Source organism: Vanessa atalanta, chromosome 1 (assembly GCF_905147765.1).
Source record: "Vanessa atalanta chromosome 1, ilVanAtal1.2, whole genome shotgun sequence".
NCBI lineage: Eukaryota > Metazoa > Arthropoda > Insecta > Lepidoptera > Nymphalidae > Vanessa > Vanessa atalanta.
The window spans coordinates 4,979,454-4,997,106 of record NC_061871.1 but is presented as its reverse complement, the minus strand read 5'-3'; the positions used below and the strand labels follow the sequence as shown (position 1 = coordinate 4,997,106).

General features: G+C 31.1%; 1 protein-coding gene across 4 annotated transcripts; it reads right to left on the bottom strand.

Annotated features, from left to right (window-relative positions):
* Positions 1-543: 543 nt before the first annotated feature.
* Positions 544-16,469, bottom strand: LOC125064462 (pancreatic triacylglycerol lipase-like). 4 transcript variants are annotated; one of them, XM_047671535.1, is made up of 7 exons: positions 16,383-16,469; positions 8,729-8,885; positions 6,885-7,033; positions 4,955-5,200; positions 2,675-2,863; positions 2,002-2,167; positions 544-814 (listed from the first exon to the last, which is right to left on the bottom strand). In XM_047671535.1, exons 3-7 carry the CDS (start codon positions 7,018-7,020, stop codon positions 745-747), a joined length of 807 nt encoding a protein of 268 aa, XP_047527491.1. In that variant the 5' UTR covers positions 7,021-7,033; positions 8,729-8,885; positions 16,383-16,469; the 3' UTR covers positions 544-744. The 4 variants fall into 4 exon arrangements, with proteins under 4 accessions (XP_047527491.1, XP_047527462.1, XP_047527482.1 ...); XM_047671506.1 differs by having other exon boundaries at positions 16,348-16,466; XM_047671526.1 differs by having other exon boundaries at positions 16,344-16,446.
* Between the last annotated feature and the right edge of the window lie 1,184 nt (positions 16,470-17,653).

The window sequence follows — 17,653 nt, the reverse complement described above, 5'->3', positions numbered from 1 at the left end:
TTGGCAATAGGAATTAATAAATAACGCTAATGGTACCTCCACACACTCAATGTAAATTAACTATGTCATTCATAGAAGTAGATTATAAAACTCTATTAATAGTTCGTCTAGAAAGCCTTCACTTTTTAAACCAATGGTTGTATACATTGACAATTTTTATTTTTTTCATACACATCATGGACAATGGTATCAGATTTCTGTTCTCAATAATTAAATCTATACGAATTCAAATAAACGAATTAAGAATTTCAGTAAAAAAAAATAGTTTTTAAAAAGAATATAGACCTATATATTATTTCATTCTGTGGCGTGGTGCTATAATAGCTCAAGTAGACTTTTGAATCAAATATAAACGACATTTTGTAATTTGCCAAACCTTTAAATACATTTGAATTGTTTGTTTTGATTACTAAAACTAAGAGTTATTGACATTGGCCACCACATAAAAATAAAAAAAGAGAAACTAGTTTCCTATCGGTTCCTCTCGATAGAATATGTATTCCAAATTTAAACTTCTAAAACGACGAAAAGTACTTACAAGAACCTCGAATAAAGTGTATTTCATGATTTATATTTATTTTATATTATGTAAAAAAGAACAGACTAATTATAATTTTATTGAAATTCATAAAAACAGATACTTCTTGCCAGGTAACGTAGTATTGATGAAGGATATTAATTATACACAAATGTCGTAAATAAACGCTTTATCGACGTTGATGAAGATGTGGAGGTGACCTTAACTCATGGGTTCACGTCCCCTAAGGCGAATGGTTTCTCCGCTCCGGTCTTGAGGTAGTAAATTCCATCTTTCCTGAAACGAAACAATACACTTTGATCTCAAACATTTAGCTATTGTGCCTCGCTCGGGTTCTTTGTATTATTAAAGTTGATGATAGATTCGCCTTGTGAAACTTGTATTAGTTTCAAAAGCATTTTTTTTTATATTGGGCATTGTTATAATCACGATATTTTGATATAAATTTTAAAGACAAAATAATTTTTACTTATAAACGAGTAAATTTTATTTTGTAATAATGCCTAACTGAAAAAATAACTATTAAACGAATTTACATAAAACTTTTTACAAGAGATACAGAGCGTTTCGTTGAAAGTTAAACATATACTAGAAGTATATGTATATCATTATTATCTGGAAGCAGCTGCTCTTTGCAGTTTTACTCGCTTTAAATTTAGATTGTTGATAACTGTGACAGTCATGTTCTTATAATAAATAAAATGATGTACAATGTTAAGTGGTCATCATAGTTGTACTTGAGTTTAAGAAGGTAATCTGTTATCTATATATTCCATTCCGAGAACATGAATGTAACGCTTGTATACAATCTAAATTTAAAACGGCTGAAATTGCAAAGAATGATTGAACCTGTCCACAATTATAGATCGTTAAAAAAATATGATTTCTTAGACGACAACATATTATATCTGCAAAAAATTATATAATCGAGTTATTTCGATACTAAATCCATAAAATTCAATGACCTGACAGTTCAACAAGCGGCCATGTTTGACGTTTACGGATGCGATCAGAAAGTGTGTTCCAAATATTAATTTTGCCCTGCACGAACGGTATGATAGTTAGTTTATTGATATTTGTTTAGATTCATTTATTTTACCGGAGCGAAGCCGGATTTTTATCTAGTATATTATATAATATAACTTTCTCTGAAGCGCGCTGCATCTTCTGTTACATTTTTTGTGTATTAAGCTTTTTTCACCACTCAATCCAATGCAATGTATTCATTCACTATCGGGGACATGAAAACTCACTGTTTCTTTTGGCTAAGATTCATGTTTTCTATCCACACCAGCTCATACTTTATATAATACGCTACAGATCTACTCAGATTTTCGACAAAAATAGTAAAAATCATCCAAGTTTTATAATATTTGTTTAATTAATTTAACAAGGCGGAGCGCGCCTGAGTTTTTAAGTTTTTTTTATATTTACTCATAGTTTTTTAATCATATTTAAATTACCCATAATGTATGTCAAATCCACCCATAATCAACTTCTCGCCGGTGCCCTTACAATATCCTTGATAGTAGAGTTCGTCGTAGTCTACACACCGAACTGCGGTGAAGGGCACGGCCGAAATAATAGACTCTGCGAAAAACATATGCGCCCGGTTGTGAGCACATAAACCTGTAATATCAAATACAATTTAAATAATATGTTTTCTGAAAGAACCGAACCGTGGGTACGAAGAAAATTAATATTACAATAAATAGTAATTAAATGTAACTTTAAGACCGTTTTATTCACAGTTATTAATATAAAATATATATATTTATTTATACATAAGTTTACAAAATAAAACAAGTCAGATGTTTTTTTTTGTCTACAACAAAAACACGGCCTTCTTTTTTATTTTAACAAAAAAGTCTACAATTTTTAGTTTTATAACATAAATGACAAAGCTGCCAGCATTTTTACCTCCATTCTGCATGGTCATAATTTGTACATTTTTTTTAGTAAGCTCTCTTTTTCATTGAAATTATTTTAAAGAATAAAAAAAATCATATAGACATTTCTGAATAAATGGTAATTTTATACCTTTATCTCAAAGAGATTTATTCGTAAAGTAAATATAAATGAAAGAACATTAAAAATAAAATACTAGATAAGCTTTTACATTCATCAATAAATTACCTCTATAATCAAAGCCGCATCCTGGCTGCCGAGTGCCGCCGTTGGGATAAAAATCAATGTGCCCCAATGGCGAAGCGAAGCCGAGATAACCCCCACAAGTGTGAATAACTTCAACGTGCCGTGCATCGTGTTTGTCCAGACGTGCATCTTTATTCCCCAGGGTAAACAATGGTAACGCTGGGTCCAAACCTACAATAGAAAATAACTTTACTTGTGAATTCATCCAAATTGTTTATGACGTGACGTTATGACGTACAAATGTTAATTATTAAATTTATTTTTCTATAAATATATTCTGTATGGATAATTGTTACTGTTTTCTGAATAATAATTATCTCTAGGATAGATTACAAAAAGTTAAACTCGTTGGCTACATTTCAAAACAGTTGCGCTTTTACGTTAATGGTACTGTGCCAGAAATCTTCAAATAAAAACAACTACGTATATAAAGTTTCGATAATATCGGATGAATAGTGCGGGAACGTATGCGACACAAACGAACATTTATTATGAAAGGGTCACGATTTATAGCAAACTTTTTTTAAATATCGACTTGTATTAAAATCTAAAACTGTACTACTTTCGCGACATTCTGATACTTATGTTTTACCTAAAAAACATTGACTTATTAATATTATAATCACGAAAGAGTGTCTCTTTTCGTCGTTTTCCTAGGTAAACTGGCAGATGTCCAAAAACATTGATACTGTAATAAATAGTAATCATTCCTCATATTACCGCCACCACTAACTTTGGGAACTAAGAAGCTATGTCCCTTTTGCCTTGAGTTACACTACGTCACTCACCTTTCAAACTGGAACACAACAATACTAAGCATTGCTGTTTGGCGGTAGAATATATGGTGAGTATGTACCTACCCAGATAAACTTGCTCAAAGCCCCAAGTAAATATAGGAAACTTTGTATGTAAATCGATTATCTAATAATTAATACATAGAATCATTTTTTTATAATAGATAAATGAAGTAATAACTTCACAAATTTACACTTATTGAGTCAGTATTTAATATTTTAATGAAAATATCCGTATAAAACATTAACTTAATTCGTACCTCACTTTATTATTTAACAAGTTAATTCATTGTTAACCGAGCATCCCTAACTCGCAATATATGGTTGAGGCTTAACTCATGGATAAACAAAAAGGTCTCACATAAATTAACTGCTTAGGTATAGTTTAAAGCCTCCGGTCATTATATTAAATCTATAAACCTTATGCCAACCTTTCCGTCTTCTTTCGCGTCTAGATATTGAAATATTCATCAATTCTCCAACTATAGTCGGACAAAAGCGAACGAACCGCTAAGTAATGACAGAGGTACCATGCGTTACTTTTCTATGACGATTCAGCTACTCTTTTGAATATTTTCTCATTCATACCATACGTACTTGTGTTTCTTTATTTTTAAAATGGAAATGTAAGATGAGAATCTTAATAGTAACGAAAAAAAGTTATTTTCTTTATTCAAGGCGAAACGTGAAAGGCTTGTAGGTTTGTATAATATACACCGGACGTTATTTTGCTCATTGCAAATGTTTTATTAAAATTGCAATTTTTGTAGAAATATCTTAAAAGATATTGTTTAAATACGACGTAGACTGATATTTTGTCAAAATGAATTTTGGACAAGTGTGTCCTTATTTAAAGCCGATCTTGACTTTTCCTTGATATTAAAATATGTCCTTTCGTCTATACTTCTCATGTCTCAAGTTTTTAAATAATTATTTACTGACCCGCTCAGTTGCACCCAAGTTAAAGTACCGTGTAGTCATACTGTCTATTGCTATTCTCAATAAAAAGCCTTACGTTTAAATATTTTTCAAGACGGATTGATGATACAGCGCGTTAAAAAAAAAACATTTATTTTATTATTTGTAATCCTAACGAATATTATGAACGAGAAAGTCAGTTTCTTTTTTTATTTGTTCGTTTGTTTGTTTCGTTATCATGTCTTAACCACTCAATCGGTTATCAATAAGTTTTGCATACTCGTTGTCAAAAGTACAGAAGAGGACATAGAGCTTACCTGTATATTGTATATATTTGGAAAAAAGTGCTTTGTGACAAATAAAACGATATATCTAAAATGTGCCGATATTATATTGTAAATATTATTTTCATAGACATTAGCATTAAATTCATTAATATTATTATAGTGCTATACTTCATTCAAAATATATTTTTTTTAATGTTGCTTATTAATTAAAATGCCTTCGTAAGGAAATCGCACATTATAAAGGAGAAGAAAAATGATATTACCTGTTATAGTATCAATAGGTCCTTGTTTGACATAGGCGCCAGCTATTCCAACAACATGAGCACCTAGGCTGTGACCAATGAGATGCACATCGTCCATTGAAACCCCTTCACCAATCAAAAAATTGAGGAACTCTGTGAGAAGCCTTCCAACCATGGCAACATTGTAACTGGCCCAGATATAGTTTACATTGGCAGGTTTTCCCCAATCCACAACGATTATATTCAAATCGCTTACATTAAGATATGCTGCAAAAAATGTCTCAAGATTAATTTTTATTTTTCATCTATACAAATAAAGAAATTTGTCTGTGATTTTAAAATAACTTCCTTTTTAAATTAATTAAAACAATCAGTATATTTAATTTCATCTCGGTTTGATCGGATTGAAGCATTCCATTCCAATAGTCATGAATTTAACAAAATCTGTTAAGTCGACAAAAAGTTATTACAAATATTTTTTTGTACTTTTTTATTTATTTACCTATTTACTCCTATATATTCCAGTGTGTACCGATATCTTGGGCGTTAGATGGCGTTATCATGCAATCGTTTACAATATTCATAGATAAAACGTAATATATAATTAAACTATGAATAAATTCTTAAAATTTTGGCGTTTTGCGGTAATTATGACAAGTGGAGCCGAGATGGCCCAGTGGTTCGAACGCGTGCATCTTAACCGATGATTTCGGGTTCAAACCCAGGCAGGCACCACTGAATTTTCATGTGCCTTATTTGTGTTTATAATTCATCTCGTGCTCGGCGGTGAAGGAAAACATCGTGAGGAAACCTGCATGTGTCTAATTTCAACGAAATTCTGCCACATGTGTATTCCGCCAACCCGAAATCCAAAGATGATTGGTGATACACAGATGTAGCCAAATTTAATTATAAACGTATACGATAATTAACCATATGATTCCTAAGTGCTGTTTGCTCGGATTGGAACCAACAATTTTCGGTTAAACTTCACCTGTACATTGCCCCATCTGGGCTCTTACTTCTTAGCGACTGTTTATATATTACGGTATAAATTTTTATCCAATGAAAAATGCAATGATTTTTTTTTTCCGTGAAATACATAGACCCACGCTTTAAAGATCGTAATGACGAGAAGCAATTTACATTAAAGATATAAAAGCCGACCGACAGTACAGCACTTTGCGACCTTCCGTCGCTTAGTTCTGTTTCCTGAAACAGCTCCGGTTTCAGAGCGAAATGTGTATCGAGTTCACATTAAGTAATCTACGAAACTTGCTGTATTTTTTAACTCAATACGAAATAAGGTCAAAATAGTAAACTACTCTTCGGTTCAAGTAAAAAGCTACGTATTAAATTGCGAAAAACACTGAAATGTACTAAGAGAAAGAGAGAACAGGTGCATAGGATACACATTCATTTTAATATATTTTCCTATATTTAAAAGGGCCTTGAAACATATACAGAATTATTTTCTAGTAAATGACATTTTTTTCCCATACATCTACATTTTTATTTAACCACCTGCAAATATGTTTATATTATGTACATTTTAGGGATACAACTGACATGTAATTGATAAGGACTAACCGCGTATTAAATCTTAGTTTAAGTCAATTATATTGTTAGCTTTATGTCGTTTAGGAATTTATCAATTATTAAAATAATGATTCCTTTGATAATTGGCTCATTAACTACCCCGATATGTCGAGAGTAGGTACAATTCGAAATAATCGTTTCCGCTTGCTATAGTAATAGCATTTGAGTTCTATTATTATTAAAAAGTACCATTAAAGAATCCAACATTATTCATTGTGTTTTCAACGTACAATAGATGAATTAATGAGACGAGCATTGAATATTTTCATAAGAGGATTATTATGAAGTATAGTAAACTGTTTTGAAATTAGAATATGTAATGTTATTATAAAATGTTTAAAGTAAACAGTACCTTCTTTAATAGATTCTGGCATAGGTCCGTCCCCGTGGTTGAGCCAGCCGTGAGCTAAAACTTTCACCTTGTTATTGAAGTTAAAGTTGGAGCTGCGCAGGTTGGACGAATCGTTAGTTTTGAGAACTTGGTACATGTAAGGGTTCCGCCTGCAATATATATATTAGATAAGAGATAAAAGCTTAAACTTCATTCGAATTACCAAAATTAACATTTCCAGGGTCAGTATACCGTAAATATACATTAAAATTGGTATGACATAGCCGTTTACTGTCCAATAAAGTATTAATTACAAAATACGTATTTCTTATTATTTATATTTTTAAGTTTATTCATGCCGTAGATATAACATGTACAATTTTTTTTTTAAATTGCAGTTTGCATTATTTGGCAAAATAATAAATAAAGGAAATCTAAAATCAATTCAACGAAAGGATGATATAAAGAAAATTGTTCATACGATTTTTGCAATAAAAATATGGAATCAGTGACCGACCCAAAGTCCCCTGGGTTGAAATCAACCACTGATATTTATTTTAATCTCAATGATAAAAACAGAACTAATGATTTGGATGATGGCAAACCGAAATTAATACGTTAATTTACGATAATTCGTTCATGTATTAATCTTAAGCCGTCAATGGCAGAAGATCAGCTGTCTGGACCAGCACTTTTCCCCGTAAAAACATACGATAGGTATGTTCTACAACTGAAATAGTATATACTCTTTAATTTAAAATACATTTTAAAGAGAATCGAATTCGAAATGGACCCTGTACTGTGTAAGCTTCGATTATGTACCGGTTCTTTGGCTTTGACTGGATCTTTCCTTGTATGATATTGAAATCATTTTATTTGCTAGTTAGCGTCATTTATTTTTGGTGCTGACATATTTTAACCGAAATTCTAGATATAATGGCTTCGAAATGGAGACAGCTACACAATGTAAAATATAATATAGTAGTTGCTCCATGCGATTTTACTCTATTAATCGAACATACCATTGACCATTTTCAATCTGTAAACATTCTGCAAAAATGGGCTATCTAAAGCAAAAGATTATTTCAAATGAGACTAATAATATTTTTTGGAATTTGCTAAACAAACTCTTTTTCTCTCTTTATATTAGTGTCGAATATAAAGTTACTTTATCTTATAAGTTATAGTAATATGACAATTTATAACAAAGTCTGTCTGTCTGCTTTACTCCTGTGAAAGAACATCTGTAACATCAAATATGAACAATTTGTTGAGGAAGGTCGACTGTGTTTGCTAATTCACAAATATGCAGCAATTTTTTACAGTTGTAATTTGAACAATCGGCTTAACCAAGTACTATTACTGAGAGCAATTGAAATCACAATTAAAATTTCATTCTGCTTTTATTTATTTTTAATTATTTGCAACAGGCAATTGGGCCACCTGATAATAAGATGTAAGGAATAATAACTCGGTGGCTGGACTTCGTGCACGTCGCCTGGGCCAGTACCACTTAAGTCGTTGATCTTGCATCTGAACTCTTCCCGGTCGTGTTAGATTTGCTGTCTCATCGGAAAATGAGAGTGAGGAAATAGAGATTGCATCTGTCTTTGCGCACTTATGCACTATAATATATCATGTAGTTGGCTGATCTCTTTTGAGATTGGCCACCGTAGCCGAAATTGATCAGGACGACCCCATCGTATTCATCACCACATATGAGGAAGTCTAACATCTTAGACATGGCTTGCATTGACGGGATAAGGTATACTTTATACTTGTTTCAATGCCAAATCTCAGACCTATCGTCGAGGACATCTGCGTTCTTAAAATTAATTTAATTAAAGTCTGAGATAGTAATGTACCTTGTAAATAGTCTGAATTCTACATCGCTGTCATCAAAGCAACACGAAAATCGTGTCTCGCCTAATGGTGGCACGGGCGCATGACTTTGAACGCTGGCCAACCACACTGGATCATAAGGCTTCGGGGCATCCCATTTTATGGCTTTCACTGCTCGTACTGCAAACAAATGTATTCTATTAGTAGTAAGGTAAGCACTTTTTATATACAATCCTGTCTTATTTAATTATGGATTCAGATTGTAATAAATTCTGAAAAAAGGGAACACAGGGGAAAATAATAATAATTCAAAGGCGAATAAAAGAAAAAATACACCAAAGCTTGACTTAACCATTTAAAAAATATAACAAGCTTTTATTTCAATTATGATTACAACAAACTAAATTTAGTATATTGTAAGCACCAGCACCAAAGTGTGTGCAAATATAATTTTACAGATGGTTTTAGTGAACTGGATAAATTCATTTACGTTATTTGACCCAAGTAAACAAACAGACGAAGTTAAATAAAGGCCTGTATAAGTAAAGTTTATCAATGTAAATTATCAGCTACTCGGCAAAAGTTTGCCGTATAAGCCAACGGTATACCATATAAACAATATACTAAAAAAATTACCATTGTGTATGGATAAATTATAAACACAAATTAAACTCCTGTATAGTCTGGTGTTTGCCTAATGAATTAATGTAAATTCTGTTTGTGTATTCTGAAGTGCTTCGAACCCACGATTTTAGTGTTCGAGATCTTCTAAGCCATAAAGATCAATTGATTAAAAATTATATATATCGAACGTGTTACAGCTTACATAAATAATACCCTATGTCTGGTCCATAAGTAGAAAGAAAAGAAACTCCTGATGGACCGGGTTTACGGAAAAGGTGAGGTCAGGCGTTATGACCATCCTCGAATCTCAGAGACAAACCTACGATGCTATTATAGTCCAGTCGAAGAATGTGAGACTGCATGTTCACGAGAGTGTTACTCACACAGTTGTGGCAATCACCAGACACACTAACACCTATGTCTATTACACGGACGATGGTGATGAAGCTATCGGTAGATCATCGGCCGAGCGGCCGGTGCCTCGAAATGGACCAACATAGAGCACAGCCTCAAGACATCTATATACAAACGCGACATAAGAGTCGCCGAGACTGTACTCTCTCTGATCGAGCGCGGAGCAGGGCCCGTTAGATTGCAGTAAAGCTTTTTAATAGGATTAAAAAACTTACTATCTTATCCTAAGTATTTGTTTATTGTTAAGTATTAATTTGTGTGAAACTAAAATGGAATGGTATATATCTAAACACTTATCCTAATTTATATCATATATAATTTATAAAAAAAAGTATCTGTAGCATAAAAAGTCAGTGTGGGCAACGTCTTCCAAGAAGACAACTAGCGCAAAGAACTAGCGAAGAACTACTGATGTAGTAAGATGTCAGTAATAAGATAAAATATAAAACGTCAAAATGTAACCGTGAGCACGTGGTTGTTTTTAAATTATAATTGAAAAAATAAACCCCCTGCTAACGAAAAATTGTCTACAATGAATCTATTATAAGATTCCAAGAAATATCTTATTTTGAGTCCAGATTTGGAAGTCCAACCAATATTGATAATCGGAAACTGCCATAAAGACTAAAATTCCAAACAAAAAAGGGAAGCTAACAGAATATAAGTACCTAAAATTTTTACCCAAATGATGTATGAAATACTGTAACCCATAATTCTAATAGTTTTCATTCCAACTTCACAAATTGCTTTAAACTATATGACTGTGTAGTTCATTATCTTAGTATAGATATGTAAAACTTGTATCAAAGGTCTTCCGTTTTGAAATATTCATCTGCAATTTCACCCTCTTAGATGATGTATTTTCAAAACCGACCTGAGTGGCCTTTATAACGATTTTCATTGTTATAATTTAAAAATGGAAGATTTTAAATTTTCGTGCATATTTTTCCCTTTACGGAATGAATTTTTAAAAACTCTTTAACAACAGTTTTGTACACATAAAAGGAAGTCTTAATATCGAATCCCATATTTCTAAATTCAAAAGTGACAAATTTCTTTACAAATCCCATTAGGAGTTGACTTTTAAAAAAAAAATTCTCAGTGCTCAATAATTTCATTCTGCCAATCCCTTGGTTTAAACTCTGTACGTTTTTTGTTAATCAGTGCCTTAAAAAAAATTAAGAAGATTTATCACATTTATGAAATCCTTTCATTTAAACTAATAAATAAAAATAAAAAAACATTATAAAAGAATACAATTTAAATATTTACTTATTAAACGCACTTCTCATTTTCTTTATTAATAAATTACACCATAGTTCACCTTTTTACCTAATATTCTCTTAATATTTACAGTTTTGTTTTCGTCGTACAATCTTGGTGGTGAGTAGGATGTATTTAATGATAATAATTATTAACAAGATATATATTTAGACGCAAAAGGTCCAATATGATAGATAAAACCAATCAATTATGTAAACTCAATGTATGCTTTTGATGTCAGACACGTCAATCAGCTTTGTTAAACGGTAATCGTGCGCCACGTCGTAATATCGACATGTTCGATAACAAGCTACTATAATTACTTTTACAGCATTGGCATAAGCCAATCTACTATAAGATTCTTATAAAAAATCCTCGTTGTTCACGGAAATATTCCATAAAATGAGAGGATTCCATAAAATAATTCCATGATTATTTATTACGTGCGTGGCAGATTCCGCGTGCATTGTGAGCTCATGAGGACACTCAGGACGTACACTATCACATAAAGACATCACGTCTCTTGTGTCTATAATTACACTCACTCACTGGCCGTCACATGTTAACTTGGGTTAATATAACATGTGAAGTGAGAGGTTACTTTAGTGTTCTCTGAAAGTCTTCCTGTTCTATTAAATGGAAACTTAAATAAAACAAAACCAACAACGACGCTCGATCAGCTTTAAACACGCGAACTCTCGAATGGAATTCCCTAAGTTTCACCGTCGGAACATAAGTGTTCTATGTTTAACATTACTTATCAGTTAAACAAAGTACCTAGTTCGTAAAACAGTAAAATATTCGCTTTACACACATAAACGTTTCGTTTACACTATTTATTATTATACTCAATCTATCTATACTAATATTACAAATGTGAAAGTAACTCTCTCTGTCTGTTTGTCATTTGCTCTTTCACGGCCGAACCACTACACCGATTCTGATGAAATTTGTTATGAAAAAGCTTGAGCTCCAAGGAAGGACATAGAAGTAATTTATACCTTACACCTGACGACCAACCACTAAAACATGAGCCAAGCCGCGGGCGACTATGAAATGTTGTTCGTTGGCAAACGCATTACTTACGCTATGTATATATTTTAAATTTTTCAATAGTCCGTATATATGTTTTAAAAATTTTCAGGGCAGGGTGGATCAGTTCTGATAAAAATCATAAATAGGCTGAGTACAAATTAATTAAAAATTTTTGTAAGTTCTTAATAAAAAACTAAACCAGGAAAACTACAATCATCTTTTAAAACGTTTTCGTTTTTTTTTAATTAATCTAATCTGTCATTTGGAAATGTGATCCGCTACTTTGATCTGAATTTCCTTTAAATGTGATAGCTATTAAAGCTAATTTCGTATATCAAAGATTAACATTTCACGATATTATTCTGCGGTGAGTTTACGTGCTATCCAAAGAACAGAAGTGTAAAACTTTCAAACTCCGGTCTCCTATAGAAAATTTCTTGACAAACTCTAAAACTTTTTATTGAATCGACCAGGCATTGTTACCCAGAACCTCATCTGCTGCCTTATAAGTCCTCTAGACCGACAAGGCAATCGTGTAATGTTTATTTAAATGACAAATCAAATTGATTTAATTTATGTACAACACATTGTCAAAATTAGGAACTCACGTCGGAAATGGCAATCAAAGATTTGAATCTACAAATTAACATTCACAGATGATACACATGTCCATAAAGTACGTGGTTTCTCTATTTTTGAAAGTGTATGAAAGTTATTGTAATGAACTTACATGAACTAAATTGTTATCAAATCCTTTACAACGTTTATTTGTAACACGTTTAATGATACCATGCTCAAAAATTATTTTATTTATATTGTATTTTTTATTAATAGAATTCATAAAAAATATAATTTAAATAAAATCATATGTTGCTGTATAATTATTTATTATATATATTTTTAGCAAATTGCCTGGATTTGTTTATAACTAGTGAAAACTTATGAAAACATGTTAATGGAAAGTGACCTGTAGAGATATTGTGTAAGAAGAAATTCGAAACATGCCGCAGAACACGAGCATGAATTTTAAAAATATGATACGTGGCATTAACTATAATAGTTATGGCGTACGACCGTGAATTCGCTGTCACAAGTGAGATACGAAGTGAATTTCTAAGAATCTTATTGCTGCGATCATTTTTGTTATTTTTCAGATTATTTATTCTAAATTATGAAACCAAATTAATTGATATATGTATATTTAATTTTATTTTAAACATTTTAATGACAAAAATTATTCAAATATTCTCTATAATTCTGAACATAACCCACGTGAAGTTTTGTATTTTTATTATCAATCTAAATAAATGCATAATGAAAAATGTATATTGGTTAAGTATATAGCCCAAACGACTGTCAATTTTAGTTAGCCTCTTAAAAAGGAAATATGTAATTTTGGGTATAATAATAAATATTAGTTAATTAAACTTCTTTAAATTAATATGTCAACGGTTTAATGATAGGAATGTTATTAGACATGCCGTTTTTTGTTAATAAAATCCCTTCATCAAAGAATAAAATAAGATCGCCTTAACAAACACATTGATCTACATAGACGAGAGTGCACGCCGCCAAATTCCTAACTCTGATTTGCTAGGTATTTCTTGAAAGAAAATCGTATTTACTTTTACCGGCGGTGGCCCGGGGCATGAATGAAAGCAAGCTACTTAACCAACGACGCAGCTTATCCTAAGCTATAGATGTTTTTTTTATATATATAATAATTCTATATATGCCTAGTACTTATACATTTGTGTCATCAATATTTATTCGTCTTCGTGGGAACTGCCGAGCAAAGGGTAAGTGTCCCGAAAATAACCTGCCACGCTACACCCTTGTACTGTCAGATAAAATAGCTAATTAATATGTGTTAAGTTAAATCCTTTAATCCCTGTTGTTGTGTTGTGTCCAGTAATACGGAAGTATATCTAGTATATACCCAATATTAGTTTTAAATGCACATTTTATATTAATAAAAAATAATCTTTTCTTTCAAATGTAATACTACTTTGACTGCTACAGCAGAAATTTACCACGACAAACACTACACGCGTCACGCTTAACACAGTCAAGGCACGACTCATTTAATCCATTTTTAGATATTATCCTAAGTTAGAGTACTTTAATATTAAGCCCGTTTAATTTTATTTTAAATAAATAATTCATTTGAATAATAATAATAAACATTAGATATTATCAACATCACAAAGCTAAATGAAAAGTGCGGTGTTATTCTGGAAGAACTCAATCACATCTCAAAAATCGACGTTGATTTATTAAAGTTACGTTAAAGTTGAATTATTATAGTAAATATACATTTTATAAATTTCTAACATTTCACAATCGAGCTCTGCGGTGAGTTTGCCTTTATAGAATAATTACTTCAAATAAAAAATAATTAAATAAAATATAGAGACAGCCAAGTTGTTTATTTGAATTTAACAAGTAATTAAGAAGTATAGTTACACAGCATACTTTTAAAAATTTAAGCCGTTTCATATTTTATTAAATATAATATAAATTTCACAGACCTGTACAAAAAAGGAACAACAAACGAATCATTCCAGCTACGTTCTCGAATCACAAACATTTGTCACAAAAGGGGCAAAATAAACTTTGCAAGCATTGAACGAAATTTTTTGAACGAAACTTTAAACGGGTTGTAACGTTCATTTTGAAGCTAAATCTAATTGGTAGACCGACGGCGAGTACTCCAACATTTTCACTGACAGTGCGAAGCAAAGATAGAATTTAAATTTGTATAGCGGTATATCGAGGAGCATTAGGATTCATAGAACGACCTCGTGTCTCTACCATTGATCATATTAATCAAATGTTCCCATTATTTACAATAAGTGAGGAGTTTCGCGTAACTTTAAAATACTATTTTGACAAGATATACTCGTACTCATGTTGATTGGCTTTCATACCCTTCTAAATTTAAATCTTATGCAGAATGATATGTTCAATTAATAACTTATATTCCTTTAGAAGCTGTACACTTTTCTCTATCTATTATTTTATATTCTTGTACTGTATTATTTTCGTAATTTGGTAATGTTTTTTTTATATATAAATAGACAAACGCATAACAGATCAGTATCTTCATCATCTCTGCTTATCAAATTATTTTCTTATTTTGTAGCTATTGATTATATTTACTGTATCAATAATAATAATTTGGAATAAAAAGTAAACAAAAATATATATTCGATTGTTTCAAACAAATTCGACCACTGTTTCTAGTACAAATTATCAACTTAACTCTATATTGCAATTAAAATAATGAATAATAATGCTGAAGAGTTTAAATTTTTCACACATACAACATGGTACATCAATACAATTTTCTTGTATCAATTTTTTTGTGTAGAAATCATGTAGAATTGAAAATCTTTGTCAAAAACAAAGAAAAGTACCTATTTCTTAAAACTTTCGATTGTTATTTTTTTTAACATAAATTTATATGCTTGTAAAAAATATCTTTTCCGCAACAAATTACATATACTTCTGCGACGAACTCATTTCATTTCTCAAATTATATATATAGTATGATTTTCTCTGCAGTTTTTTCCTGTTCTTTGCTGTGTCCTGAGTGCGTCCTAAAGACACTTGAATATAAAGTTTTACGGGTATTTATTAAAAAAAGCCGAAAAAGCCCTTCGGTTAAAATCCATGAATCTTACTCGATGATTGCGGGCTCAAACCAGTAACCGTACTGAATTGTCATGTGCTTAATTTGTGTTTATAATTCATCTCGTGCTTAGTGGTGAAGTAAAACATCGTAAGAAAACCTACATGTGTGCCCAAACCTACATTTCAATTAAATTTTTCCCCATATGTATCTACTAACCCGAATTGAATCAGCATGGTGGAATAGACTCTAAATCTTCTCAAAGCCAAAGCAGGCCTTAGCCCACAAGTCGGTAATTCAGTGGCTGCTGCATTACTTTACTTTTAAAATAATAGAATTATTAAAATTTCGCCTTCTACGATTCTACATAAAAACAATTCTTATCAATTTACAAATTAAAAATATATACCTATATAAAAAATAATTTCGTATTTCACTCGTAAAATGTTGAAAACCACATTACGGTGACGCTAATTTGCTACCTACATGATAGTATTATTTAAATTTTCAAATTACTATAGTAAACGTCTCATAACACATCCTTACATTAAAAGATCGTGGCCTGCAGTGAATTTTGAGTTATGGAAAAGATCACACGACAAAAAATACTTAATTTAAAAATATGTTATTTATATTTATTAGTAATCGAAATTAATCAAATATCTTACCAACCATTCAATATAAAATAAATATAAAATAAAACCAACATTTTTCGCTAAAATACTAATCACGTTCTAATCAGTGAACTGCATTCCAAGTAATACCTATATTGTGTACAATTTCACGCAAACCATAGAAACAACTACATACTTAATAATAATAAAGTAATAGAATGTACTTATCGAAGCGAAGCACTTAAAATACACATTGCATACTTTTATAAATTATTCTGATATCTGTTTACCTGCGAGCGCGTGTTAGATATTGGTACCATAAGAATTATAAGGCACAACCTTCCCGTACCGACTTCACACGTTTAGATAAAGATCTACCGTGTGATATTTATAATATGGTATTCAATGAACACGCTTTTTTACTTTAATATCCGGCCATATTCATATTTTTGATAAAATGAAAATAGCTCTATAAATGTTACGACTATACTTGATATATGGGCTGTTTAATATAATTTAATATTTTTATAATAATTTCAAAGAAAAAAATGATTTCATATTTTTACTTTAGACATATTAAGAATTTTTAAACTGTTTCCTTTAAAAAAACATCTGTTAATAGATAAATTAAAAGAATAAAAGAAGTGTTTAAATTACTCTACAAACAAAAGAAAAATATAACAACGATTAGTAATTTATTCGTTTTCTTATTGTAAACATTTTTATTTACCAAATGCTAAATAATTATATTTTGTCACAACAAATCATTACAATTGAATTACAAGAAAATATTGTGTTATTAAGTATTATAAATAATTAAAAAATAACTTACGGTAACAAAACAAATTTGTAAAATTGGCACTATATATATATATATATATATATATATAGACTGCACATGGATCCAATACTGGTAGTATTGGATCCATGTGCAGTCTATTCCAACCACGAGAGGACAATAGCCAAATAAACAACATTTGACATAAAATTGATATCATTGGTGGACGATTGGTTGTGCTCGAATATGAATATGATATTTATTATAAATACCACATAATGGCGTTTTGAACGTCGACGAAGCTGCTATTGGAGCTTTGGAAGTGAAATTGGTGTATACATGAAATACTAGTTGCCGACAGCAACTAGAGGTTGGTCAAATGTCAGGTATAAAAAGTATCATTCCTTGAGTATCAAGCTTGCTTCAAAGCATATTTCATCAAATTTGATTCAGTAGTTTGGCCGTGAAAGAGCAACAGACAGGCGGATAGACGTACAACGGACAGGCGTACAGACAGACAGACGGAGAGACGGACGGACCGAGTTATTTCCACATTTATAATATATTACTATAGATAAAAAAATTA